Source organism: Protomyctophum parallelum (assembly GCF_964188405.1).
Source record: "Protomyctophum parallelum genome assembly, chromosome: 8".
NCBI classification, from domain to species: Eukaryota; Metazoa; Chordata; class Actinopteri; order Myctophiformes; family Myctophidae; genus Protomyctophum; species Protomyctophum parallelum.
In genome coordinates, this window is record NC_139703.1 from 36,442,843 (window position 1) to 36,456,714 (window position 13,872).

A 13,872-nucleotide genomic window follows, 5' to 3' on the forward strand; every position below is an offset into this window, starting at 1 on the left:
TATATGGTTTCAGATATTTTAGTATTTCACAGCATGCCTGCGACATCACAGGCAATGGTCTCACTTCGTTCCTGGACTTCATGTTGTCTCAGTAAGACCAGAGCCATTAGAGTAAGACGGAGTCACGACATTGAGGGGGCAGAAAACAGTACTCGGGCGAGCCCATATAGACTCGAATGCATTCCGTAAACTTACGGTTGTCCCTTTTCAATAGAAGTCTACTGTATGTAGACGAGCCTGGCCCCATGAAGTGAACGGAGTTGTCGCAACTCTGTCTTACACCATGGCTCTGAAGGCCTATTCATAGTCTGGATCTTCGGTGGTGAGGTGACCACCGCTCCGGTGGTGAGGCGACCACCGCTCCGGTGGTGAGGTGACCACCGCTCCGGTGGTGAGGTGACCACCGGAACTGTAATAACGTGGAGAGGTGGTGAGTAAAAACAGAGAGAAGGGCTGGGGGCTCTAGAGCGGTGGTTTGCTCTTCAGCGCGGCTCAGTGACGTCATGTTGTGGTTTTGGGTGAAGCGGTGGTCACCTCACCACCGAAAATCCAGACTATGAATAACGCTTGAGTAATAGGGGATTCACACTATGGTCCCGGGTGCGCACTCGGGACCACTTGGCAGATGTTGTGGTAGTGTGAATGATGCGTACCGTTCCCGGGAGCGGATCGCCCAACCGTCCCCGGGACCGCATGGGGGGCGGGTCTCTGGACCGTTGAAGTGTATTCAGATACGGATCGTTCCAATGTGAATGCATGTGTACCTAAAGAAGGAAGTGGACTGTTTTTTTTAAAGAACGTGACATTATCTCTAGTCGACGAGCCAAGCGTCAACAAAAAAAAACACAGCCGCTGCACGACGCGTAACACCAGCGCATTTCTCAACGCCGCCCTTCTCCTGTTGTATACACGCAGCACCGCAGTGCGCGCTGATCTTATTCTGCGGACTACACGTGGCTCTTGGGCTTTGCTTGGCACAGTTTCCAAAGTAAAACAAAATAATAATAATAATGCTAAAAGTAGAATCCATAGCAAACTAATACACTGGAGCACAGAACTGACTGACACAGTGAATAGCAGGCAGGCTGACAGTGAAGTAGTATAACGGCAAAAAGCCAAAGAGGCAATGCAATTCAGTGTGTCTGGATTTATTTCAGACAATGTCGCACAGTTGATGGTCAGTGTCCGGGCGCGCCAGCCATCAAGCACACCGTCATCAGGAGGATTAAAGTGTGTTATGCAAGTGTACCCGGGTGCGCTGTTGAATCTCGGGCAATGTGAATCATGGCCATCGGGGACCAGGCAACCGTATTCGGAAATGGTTCCAATGAAACGGATTCAGTCCGTCTCAGTGTGAATCCCCTATGAGACAGCCCTCCCCCTCTCCACAAGGTGGGACAGCTATAGTGCACCAAAGCATCATGGTCATTGTAGGAATTCAGCAATCCAGTCAAACCCTATAGTCACCAACACCCAGACTTCATTATTCTTCAGGCCATATAGGGGTGCACATTTCAAATTGTGCTACTGTTATCTACTACAAATACTATTAACCCATTTTGGGGCGGGAACCCATTTTGTATGTAATGTGGTGCAAATCTTTGAATCTTTGAACGTTTTTAACTAAAAGCTTTGCTTCTGAAGGGTTCCTGGAACAACATATTTTCAGATGGGGGTCTGCGGCTAAATATAGATCATTCTGGGGGTCCTTGACATGAAAAAGGTCGAGTACCACTGACATAGAAACAGGGTTTTTCAGAAACATTTCATGGCCTAAATACTATTAACATTGAGTGACTGCAGTGTCTTCCATGTCCCTTTAACTCTGGCAGCGGCTGAACTGGACACTCCGTCTCCTCAGCTTCTCGGGCCGGAGAGTCGCAAGGAGAGAAAAGTGGCGAAAGACGTCAGCACAGGCGACCGTGGCAACGACACCTGTAACAGGGGGACATCGGAGTCGCCGCTGAATTAACCACATGGACCCCTGGCCGGCCTCCTTACTTTGGTTGAGATTATTACTTGCGCAAGCAGAGCGCGCAAGTATTGTGGTCGGCTGGACCAGAAGTGGTATATGTATGTACTGTATGGTAGGCGTGGTTATAATCGGCTGTTGAAGGTGACGTAATTAAGATAGGTTTCAGATTACATACATGTATACATACATACATTACCTTTTACCCACCCGACATTGAAACATATCTTAAAGATGGAGTGCCACAATTTTTTTATTTTTCCAGTTTTTCATGTGTCTATGAGGTGCCAGTACTTCATTAGACACCCTGGAGTTGTTTTTATGTGCAATGGTGTATTCACTTTGTATTTAGGGTTTCTTCCTGGAGGCTGAACCCTTGACAGTCAAACGGGGCCAATGAAATAAACAGTAATATAGTGACACCACACTATCAGCCCCTCCCCTAACCCCTCCCCTGTTTATCATACAACTACAGCTGTGGGTGTGGCTTCAGTTCAGGTGGATCACCACCCATCACCACCCATCAGGCAAACCAGGCATACTTAATGAACCGGTGGGCGTGTCCACATAAAAGCGTGATTTTAACAAATACTGTACACTTTTTGGAAAAAGTTCTTCCCCCTTATATTGTAATAATACCTGATGATCATGTTTTAGGGTGGAATAAAATGGTGGCACTCCATCTTTAACTACGTCACCATCAACAGCCAATTATAAGTTATTTAATATACCACACCTACCATACATACATACATACATACATGCATACATACATACATACATACCACGTTTGGTCCAGCCGACCACAGCATACTACTTTCAAGTATACATACATACAGTATACATACGTTACCTGTTACCCAATATTGAAACATATCTTAATTACATCACCATCGACAGCCAGTAGAGGACGGTATAGTATTTGCGCGCTCTGCTTGCGCACTAGTAGGCTATTTATGGCATACTAGTAGTGTGCAATGTGCAATTAAAGGGGCATTCCACTCATTGTCAACATTTTACTATACTGTATGTCACAAAAATAGCCTGTATAGTGAGCTGAGACGGCCCAGAATGCTTCACTCATTCTCTCCCGTATCACATCTTGATCAAGATGTACTTCACCATGTTAATGATTTTCTTTCAGACTTCCAGTTGTAGGAAACACAGAATGGGGGGGGACTTTGTATTATTTATTTATTTATTATAACAGCTCTAAGGTATATTAATGACACAGTAAAATGTTGAAAATGAGTAGAATGCCCCTTTAAGTTGGCACTGGACAGAGTGCAGTATACTAGTTTGTACTTTTTCTCCCCACTTTAGTCGATATGCCAATTAATTAATTCCTCCCCACGTGTTGGTTTCTGTGTTGTTGTCGTCTCTGCTGTTGTATATGTGACTCACGTACCTGCCATGAGTGAGGAGACTCTGGCAAAGTTCTTTAAGAGCTATTAAAAACCTATTAAATAATAGCAGATCTACAAGCTCATATATAGTCTTGATCAGAGATCTCCATCTACTCTGGGGACGAGATCTAAATTCAACGTAGGCCTAAAATTGGGTGGAAACTTATAGGCTCGGCCCGGCGATCCGATCACGTGATCGTAAATCAGGGGCCGATCACGTCGTTTTCAAATGATCGGAATCAGATCGGGAGCAAAAAAACGTGATCGGGACATCCCGATCTTAGTATCAATATTATCTATATCATGATATTAGACATGGATATTGTCTGCATGTGATTTTGGATATTGTACTATTGTGATGTGGCATAAGTGTTCTATAAAAATATAAATATCGGATCGGGAAAAATCAGTATCGGAGATACTCAAAATCAAATAAAAATCCCTAGTGGAAACAATTTGGAGAATTAAAGTGATCTCTGACTACACCAGTCTATGCGATGTGACTTATTGAGAGCTTGCAGATTGGCTATGTTTGAAATAGGGCTTAAAGGACAAATTGACTTATTTTCTATCAATTACGCACCCTGCACGAAGCCTTGAATTCACGGAGAATTTAGTTTCTGTCGCATTCCAGAGCCGATAATTTGATGATCCAAGAGTCTCTAAAGCCCGGTTACCACCAGGGACGTGCACGCATAGACATCAAACTTAAAAACGTACAGCATTTTGCGTCGAGCTAATTTGTTTAGAAATCCATGTCGTTACACCGCATCTCCAGTAGATAAAGAGTGCTGGGTTGCGCCTCGAAAATAGCTGATCTACAAGCTCTCAACGTGGCGCAGCGCGACGTGTTGTGAGCTTGTAGATCTGCTATATTCGCTATTTTTTGTCCAAAAGTGCCCTCTTACGGGATTTCAGTGCACTTCCCTGCCGGTTATACCACCACCATGGTCTCACACCACTCCACTCCACACCGCCTATACTTGTACGTCGTTTCCACTACAATTGGGCTAAATGGTGTCAAAGTGGTACTAGATGAAAATGAGTGCCTAAAAAGGAATACTGGACAACTCACCCCGGTGCTTGCCCGTTTTTTCTCCCGGAGTTTTCACCAGTGAGGGGGATAACTTTGTAATATGCTATTGGCCGTTTGTATTCTTTTTGGAAAAATATAAAAAGATACTCCTGTGGAAAGGCTATATTATTTTACTTAATATATTGACCCTATGAACAATTTAGTATTATTTAGTATATGTAAGGTTTTGCCCACTCGAATGGTACACTGGTACACTCAAAGCTTTTCATACATTATATTTGTACTTAGGCTGTCTGCTGTCATGAAAGTTTATAGTTAGAGAAATGCAAAGTCCAGCCGTCTGCTGTCCAGCCTCTCCCACCAACCCCTCACTGGGGAAAATTCTGGGAGGAAAACAGAAACGGGGTGAGTTGTCTTGTTACCCCTAAAAGGTACCCTTTCCAGGCAGGGTGGCTCTGAGCTATCGGCTAAGAGGGCCCAAACACTCCATAATGCCTGTGATCACTCACTGACTTTTATTAGGACCAGGATCATATAGTTATGCATGCATTAGCCTACAGTATATAATCGATTATATAGTATTATAATCACTCTATCTCAGTGTATTATAATTATGATAGTTGCAATACATTATAATACTTTATAGTGCATTATAATCACAGTTATAATCCATTATAGTGTATTATCATAGTTGTAATACATTTAGAATACTTTATATTTCATTATAATCAGAGTCTCCTACTAAGTCTTCTTTTGATCGATGACCCCGGTGATCGAATGATTGGCTCAGGAGGAATGCGGTGAAATTAAAAACATCTCCATGGATTCATGAAGGCTTCACGGTGTGTTTAATTGATAGAAGATATAAATAATTTATTTATTTGTCTCAATTCATGGAAATGGGCGACACCATGCAGTGGTGGCGCAGTTTGGGATAGTCTTTATTGGCCCCGGTCTGCATCAATCACTGCAGAACCCATTTAGTCTCCTTGATTTAACACATTTTGGGACAGGAACCCCTTTTGGTGTTTTAACCATTACGTTATACTTTAGCTATTGGAAAATAGCAGATCTACAAGCTCATAGTGCGCCACCGAGTGGCGCGCTACAAGCTTGTAGATCTGCTATTTTTGGAAAACAAATCGTGAGAATGTGGCGCAAATCTTTGAATTCTTTCAGACCGTTTTTAACTAAAATCTTTGCTTCAGAGGGGGTCCCTGGAACTACATATTTTCAGATGGGGGTCCGTGGCCAAATACAGATAATTCTGGGGGTCCTTGATGTGAAAAAGGCTGAGCACCAACTGACATATATAGAAACATATAGGGTTTTTCAGAATACCGTTAAGATTTAGAAGACATTTGTAGAATCGTTCCCAGGTCAAAATGGGTTAAAACAGACCACTGGCACTGATTAGTCTCCAATGACCTTCTATTCTCTACGTCGTTGAAGTCAGAAGGGAAAAGCACAGAAAGAGCTTCCTCCCGGACAGGAAGTACCCAGGAAGGAACACCATAGTCAGCCGGTCTCAGACAGAATCGGACTTCCTCGTTCTGGTTCTGTGGGTTCCAGGAATACCTCTTATAGTTGTTTTGAAGGGAGAACGTTTTGAGGAAGCTTTTGACACTCTTGATTAAGAGCGTCTGCTAAATGCCTGAATTGTACGTAATTGTATAGCGTCTCCCACTGGGCCAGGACAGAACTGAACAGAACAGAAAAGAACCGGGCCAGAACAGAGGAAGTGCAGGAGAGAGTGGAGAAGCATCCTTGTCACTGACTCACTGGTCCCAATTATGGCATTTGTATTTTTGTCTTGCTCATCTGAAAACTGCCAATTATAATCCAAAGGGAATGTCACTCTTTAAGCTTAGTGTGGTCACACTTTTCTCTGTCATCATATATAATGTGAAAAAGAGCATAATATTTGTTTTAATAAACTGTACTGCTTTTTCACATGTTTGGGCTGCTTCATTCTTTTGTAATAATCGTATTTGGTAGGATATAGATATTCAATGCAATTCGGCAACGCTTATGGCATAACTTACTGTACATTATTATTACACTGTGCAATTCATCTTGTAATTTACATAATATACTAATGATCTGTGTGTGCAGATGGGCCCCGCCCAGATTCACACAGAAGCAGATCAAAAGAGACTTAAAATGTACCCAAATTACCCCAAAAGGAGATGGAAAAAGGTAAACTTCTCAGCAGTGTTGTTTTCGTCGACTAAAACTAAGACGAAAAATGTTCGTCGACTACCTATTTTCACTGACGAAAACTAAATGAAAACTAAGCTATGGTGACTAAAACTAAGACTAAATGTATTGACAATTTCGTCAACAGATAAAAACTAGACTAAAATGATAGGAAGGGACTAGTGGACAAGAGATCCACTACAAGTCATTTTACACTTGGTTGCATGCTGAAAATAGCCGATCTACAAGCGTTGTGAGCTTGTAGATAGGCTATTTTCAGCAAGTGTCAAATCAGTCATTACGACGGCATCAAGGCCCGCCAAAATACATTTTAGTCGACTAAATCACCTGTAGATTTAGTCGACTAAAATATTATGACATTTAGTCGACTAAAACTAGACTAACAATAAAACATTCCGGGTGACTAAAATGTGACTAAAACTAAATGAAAACTATTTAAGAGACTATGACTAAAACTAAAATAGAAATTTGCTGCCAAAAACAACACTGCTTCTCAGACAAAGACAGCTCTGGGAAAGTTTCCACAGTGTGCGTGAAACGAAAGCACAGAATGTGTCAGAGCCTAAAGGAATACATCATTCCCCGACAGAAAAAACAGAGTACAGGTAAAGAAGAGTATCGTAAAAATAGCCCGTATAGTGAGATGAGACGGCCCAGAATGCTTCACTCACTCTCTCCCGAAATGAGTTCCTGTGCTTAACTCTTCGACTGGCCCTGACGGAGGAGGTGGGAACGCCTGTAGCAACAATAAACAAGCAGTGATACGTCAGTCAGTCAACCGTATTCATTTGACTCATGTACATGTTTCCCTCCTTTTGCGTTTCCGTTCGTTTTTTCTTTGCCTTTCCGTGTTTGAGATGAGGAATGAATGACACCGAAGACATTTCTGGAGTTTTCAGTAGTGAAATGGCAATGTTTATATGAGCTTACGTTTTATTGATCCAAGAAAGACACTGAATTATTCAAGGCATGTTCCCTTCCCTAATACTGCTGCCGAAAACCTGAGACACCATTATTATAGATTATAGATAGAATTAATTTTCTTATTTAAATAGCAGCACCCAACTAAATATTGTGACATCGGCTGATGTTGTGACTTAGGCCTATTACTGTAGGCTTGAGTGTCAGTAAAGTAATGTGATTTTGAATACATAAATGATTCTACTGCGTTGAATAAGCCAAGTGCTAGCCCACGTTTTGTTATAGAGTAAGAATACAGTGGTTTAAAAAAGAAAAGGCAACATTCTCCCAACATTTGTTTTTTTAGCAATTAATGTTTCCACTCATGTGTAAAATCCACAGCCATGTTGGAAGGATGTTGCCGACAGTTAGCAGGATAATGAGACAGTAATGAAAGCACACAAGCAGAGGAAGCAGCGTTAATTAGTTCATCAAGAGTTTATCAGTTTATTCTCTGCATTTCACGTGTTTTTTTTCCCCCCTGTCCTTCAGCGTTTCTAAAGAGAAGGAAAACATTATACCAAAAGATATCATATCCAAAACGCCAGCAACAGGGAGGGCGAGGGGGGGGTGTACACTACACTCCCAATATCTCCCCAGTACTGTACACCATTATGTAACATTAGCTCCGAGGACAATTTCCGAGACATCATTTTGGAAGAGAACATTATCAAGACAATTACTGTATAGGCCTACACACACAAAACAAAACAGATCAGTCAGGCAGGGATATGATCCACGGTTGAATGCTGAGAGGCAGGCCTGTTTGGAGTCGATTCTTAGAATGCACTATAGCAAATTATTTACAGCCTTAAAAAGCACCCTTTTATACAGTACCACTCCCCATGTTAACACAGTACACACACACACACACACACACACACACGCGCACACACACACACGCACACACGCACACAGCCACACACGCACACAAACAACACATAACACTTCAGCCAGGAGTAATGTGCTGGTCACAGCAGCTTCTTGTATGAATCTATTATAGCGATACATTAAACTATCCTATATATCTCTCAAGCTAGTCACATTTCTTTTTCTTTTCTACTTTTTGAGCAAAAACCAACAGTATTTACACCATTTTGTCACTTTACAAAGCATGGTAAGACTATAGTGCTGGATCTACTCTGAAAACAAAACAAAACCAAAATAAAACGTGACACCGTTTATGACAATATTAGTCGACACTTTCCCTTTTCAAAAGTCTTTGGCGGAGGAAAACAAAAGCACAACATAAAAATAATAAAAAACATACGGTGTAGTAGCACCGTACTGTATGTGGTTCACGGATGGACGGATAGCAGAGAGGTCCAATTGTATAAAAGAAAAGAAGAAAAGTACGGTATATGAAAATATTAAGGATTTAGTTAACACTTAACAGGTATGTGTATAATGCATTTACACAAGAAATTCACAATGTGGTGGTAGATGTTCTATCAAAGTCATGTGAATAGGAGTGGCATTAGAACCGCGCTCCTAAATGGTTTTAAACGCAAATCAGATTTCTAAAGATTCTGGCGATGTCGCTCGCTGAGAATAGCCAATCTACAAGCTCACAACGTGTTGCATTGTGACGCGCGTTGAGCTTGTAGATCGAGTGTAAAGTAATGCATAATAACTCACGCCTATACATGGTTGGGTCATTAACACGACCAAATGCAGATATATAGATAGGTCGCAACGGTGTCTGAATTCACACAATTCCAAAGTAATTTGCAACTAAGTAATCAGATTTGAGAAACTAATCCTATTTGCCAGTATCTAGGGGCAGCGGTGGCCGAACGGTTTGCGGAGCGGTCTTGATACCGGAAGGTCGCTATAGTTCGTATACCCGGACAGGCACGTTAAAATTACCACCGCTGAAGTGCCCTTGGACAAGGCATTGAACCTCTACCATGAAATGTTCTATGAGCAGGGCCTGGCTGTAAACAAGTTCTTGAGCTTAGTCCAGTTACCCTGGGTAAACATGGAACTTTTCCTTTCCTTAGTCCAGTTACCCTGGGTAAACATAGTACCTTTCCTTTCCTTAGTCCAGTTACCCTGGGTAAACATAGTACCTTTCCTTTCCTTAGTCCAGTTACCCTGGGTAAACATGGAACTTTTCCTTTCCTTAGTCCAGTTACCCTGGGTAAACATAGTACCTTTCCTTTCCTTAGTCCAGTTACCCTGGGTAAACATAGTACCTTTCCTTTCCTTAGTCCAGTTACCCTGGGTAAACATAGTAACTTTGCTTTCCTTAGTCTGAGCAAAGCGTCAAAGTGCTTCCAATTTGTTATGAGGTTCTGAAACGTCATCCTCCAGCTTGGAGCGGCTGCAATGAAGACAAACTAAAAATATAACACACGAATCACCACCACCACCACAATGTCTATAGATTCATAGCTTTACTGACAAGCTTACAAAATGCATGAATAAACTGAATGTGTGCTGCCACATGAAAACTAGCTGAAGACCGTTATGCTAGTAATATTGAGTAGCGCTCAATGGAAATATATATATTTATATATATTATTAAAAATCGGATCAAAAACTGCAAAGACTCCAAGAATGCATTGCACGTGTCCTCTGGGCAGACAACATAAAATATCAAACTTGACATAATCGATGATTATTTGAACATACGAGACGACAAACATAAAATTTAAAAATAAACAATTATCAAAAAATAAAAAAATAAAATTATAATACTGTAGTAGGTATAGGAAAAGTGCACAGTCGTTTTTTTTCATTCTTTTTTTTCCTTTTTGATTTTCCTTTACAAAGAATGTATAATATCATAGCATTTAACTCTGTCTCCCAGCATTCACTGATACATACATGCACTCACACTCGCTCACTCACTCACTTCCGCACATCATTATTTCAACGTATCTTAAAAATCAGACATAGGCCTGGGCGATATGGCGATATAATCTTGACGTCACGCATATCGTGTCGGGTTTTTGTACTGTATATAGAAATGCTGTATTATTATGGGACCTGTTTTCTTTCCCTGGTTTTAAGGGTGCTTTACGCTAGTGATGCACTCTGTTTAAAGGGTGCTTTACGCTAGTGATGCACTCTGTTTAAAGGGTGCTTTACGCTAGTGATGCACTCTGTTTTAAGGGTGCTTTACGCCAGTGATGCACTCTGTTTTAAGGGTGCTTTACGCTAGTGATGCACTCTGTTTTAAGGGTGCTTTACGCTAGTGATGCACTCTGTTTTAAGGGTGCTTTACGCTAGTGATGCACTCTGTTTTAAGGGTGCTTTACGCTAGTGATGCACTCTGTTTTAAGGGTGCTTTACGCTAGTGATGCACTCTGTTTTAAGGGTGCTTTACACTAGTGATGCACTCTGTTTTAAGGGTGCTTTACGCTAGTGATGCACTCTGTTTTAAGGGTGCTTTACGCCAGTGATGCACTCTGTTTTAAGGGTGCTTTACGCTAGTGATGCACTCTGTTTTAAGGGTGCTTTACACTAGTGATGCACTCTGTTTTAAGGGTGCTTTACGCTAGTGATGCACTCTGTTTTAAGGGTGCTTTACGCTAGTGATGCACTCTGTTTTAAGGGTGCTTTACGCTAGTGATGCACTCTGTTTTAAGGGTGCTTTACGCTAGTGATGCACTCTGTTTTAAGGGTGCTTTACGCTAGTGATGCACTCTGTTTTAAGGGTGCTTTACGCTAGTGATGCACTCTGTTTTAAGGGTGCTTTACGCTAGTGATGCACTCTGTTTTAAGGGTGCTTTACGCTAGTGATGCACTCTGTTTTAAGGGTGCTTTACGCTAGTGATGCACTCTGTTTTAAGGGTGCTTTACGCTAGTGATGCACTCTGTTTTAAGGGTGCTTTACGCTAGTGATGCACTCTGTTTTAAGGGTGCTTTACGCTAGTGATGCACTCTGTTTTAAGGGTGCTTTACGCTAGTGATGCACTCTGTTTTAAGGGTGCTTTACGCTAGTGATGCACTCTGTTTTAAGGGTGCTTTACGCTAGTGATGCACTCTGTTTTAAGGGTGCTTTACGCTAGTGATGCACTCTTCGGAACTTATCCGGAGGCTCGAGCTGGTTCTAATATTTTCCCTTTACCGACTTAGTTATTATACGGCCATAAAAGCCATTACTAATGGCTATTTATCCATCCATCTCACTGTATGAATATTTTGTGAAAGCACCGACAGTGCAACCGACAGACATAACGTCGATATCAAGGGATTTGGTACAAAAGTACATTAGAGGTTTGTCCATATCACCCAGCCCTAAGCAGACATTTTAGTTTTCTCCCCATATTTATATATATATATATATATATATATATATATATATATATATATATATATATCCCCTTCAGTATTTTGTCACAGTTTTACGTCAGACTTCCGACCTCTACTCCACTCTGTACACAGCCAACTACACACCGGCCACCTCCTATACCGTTACCATGGCTACTACACACCGGCCACCTCCTATACCGTTACCATGGCTACTACACACCGGCCACCTCCTATACCGTTACCATGGCTACTACACACCGGCCACCTCCTATACCGTTACCATGGCTACTACACACCGGCCACCTCCTATACCGTTACCATGGCTACTACACACCGGCCACCTCCTATACCGTTACCATGGCTACTACACACCGTCCACCTCCTATACCGTTACCATGGCTACTACACACCGGCCACCTCCTATACCGTTACCATGGCTACTAAAGCTTACTCTGATGGAGCTCCATCTTCTTATTGGGAATGAATGACCTCATCATGCCACACAGCACAGTTTAAACAACCAGGTGCTTAATCAGGTGCTTAAGAAAGCCAAGTCCATTTGTATGGACAACTCCCATCCCCTCAGCTCTGAGTTCAAGCTGCTTCCCTCTGGCATTCGCCCAAAAGTTCCAGGGTCCAAAAGCAACAGGTATAAGTTCTCCTTCGTGCATGTAGCTATCAAGGCTCTAAATGCCGATAGGAGGAGGTAACTTGTCACCTGACTCACTTGTATTAATTATTTATACAACTTTCTGGAAAAGTTATGAATTATAATGTTACACCGATACCTTGAACTGCCATCCTGTTTTAATGTTCCATGTGTACTATGTGCCTTTTTGCTGTGTTTTTGTGTTTCATGTTACCTGCCTGTGTTATGCCTTGCTGTAAAACAAATCGCCCCACAGGGACAAACAAATAAATGAACCTGAACCTGAACCTGCTGCAAATACATATCTCGTCATGGGGATCCAGACCGTGAACATGTTTGAGAACCAGTGCGGCTCCAGAGAGGTATCAGCGACAGCGCTAAAAGGTAAACCCACAACCTTCCCAAAAAAGGGTTACGAGTTACGACCAACATTAAACTGTTAGGTTATAGTAGACAGTGGTGGACAAAAAGTACTAAATTGTTTCACTTATGTAAAAGTACTGAAGCGTATAGAACTACTTCGTTACAAGTAAAAGTCCCGGAATTTTTAAAATGTACTTTACAGAGTAAAAGTACAAAAGTATTGGCATCAAAATCTACTTATAGTACCATAAGTAGATTACTCTATACTATATGCAGAATGTCCCATTTGAAGTTGGTCAAAATTACCGAAATGTATATAACAGGGCTGAAGTGGTTACTGTATGTTTTGTAATAATAATAATAATCAAATTTTACAAAGTTACTAGTAAACTAAAAAAGTAAAAAGTCCAATATTTGCCTCCGAAATGCAGAAGTAGAAGTAAAAGTACTGGAAATTGGAAAGACTCAAGTAAAGTACAAATACCTCAGAATTGTACGTAAGTAAAAGTACTTGGGTTACTTTACACCACCGGTTATTATTATTGAGCGATGTGACGTTGGCGAAACGTGACCGAAACCAAGTTTCCGTCGGTGTGTGCGTGTGAGATGGAACTAGCATAGAATGGCTATAGCTAGCTAGCATAGCATGGGTGACACCGCGTAATGGCAAAGCAGAAACGTTATTAGTGGTTAAGAAGAAGTATGGAGGAGGAGGTGGCGGCTGTGTATCTGTCAATAAGAATTAAAACAGGTCCGTTATTGTGTGTCTCGCTACGCCGAGACACACCCCTATCCGTCGTTGAGAAAAGCAAGCGCTCCTTTCTCGAGAGCCTCTCATATTAAACCCTATACTTCGGTTGACTGGGGTCCCCCCAGGGTCTGTACTTGGGTCCCCCCAGGGGCTGTACTTGGTCCCCTCCTATCTTTTTGCCCTCTACACCAAAGGGCGCTATCTTGTGCGACGCCTTATCCCGTATGCCTAATCTGTATGAGGCTTTTTATT

The 13,872-nt window shown here is 41.9% G+C and overlaps 1 protein-coding gene across 1 annotated transcript in view; it reads right to left on the bottom strand.

The window, feature by feature from the left end:
- Positions 1-1,781: 1,781 nt before the first annotated feature.
- The window catches only part of LOC310863856 (arf-GAP with coiled-coil, ANK repeat and PH domain-containing protein 3-like), a 145,219-nt gene continuing 133,128 nt past the window's right edge, over positions 1,782-13,872 (bottom strand). The window contains exons 24-25 of the mRNA XM_083772358.1: positions 7,306-7,370; positions 1,782-1,935 (exon numbers count right to left, since the gene is read on the bottom strand). Coding sequence (XP_083628484.1) covers positions 1,858-1,935; positions 7,306-7,370 — 143 coding nt within the window. The 3' untranslated portion in view covers positions 1,782-1,857. The remainder of the gene's footprint in view (positions 1,936-7,305; positions 7,371-13,872) is intronic.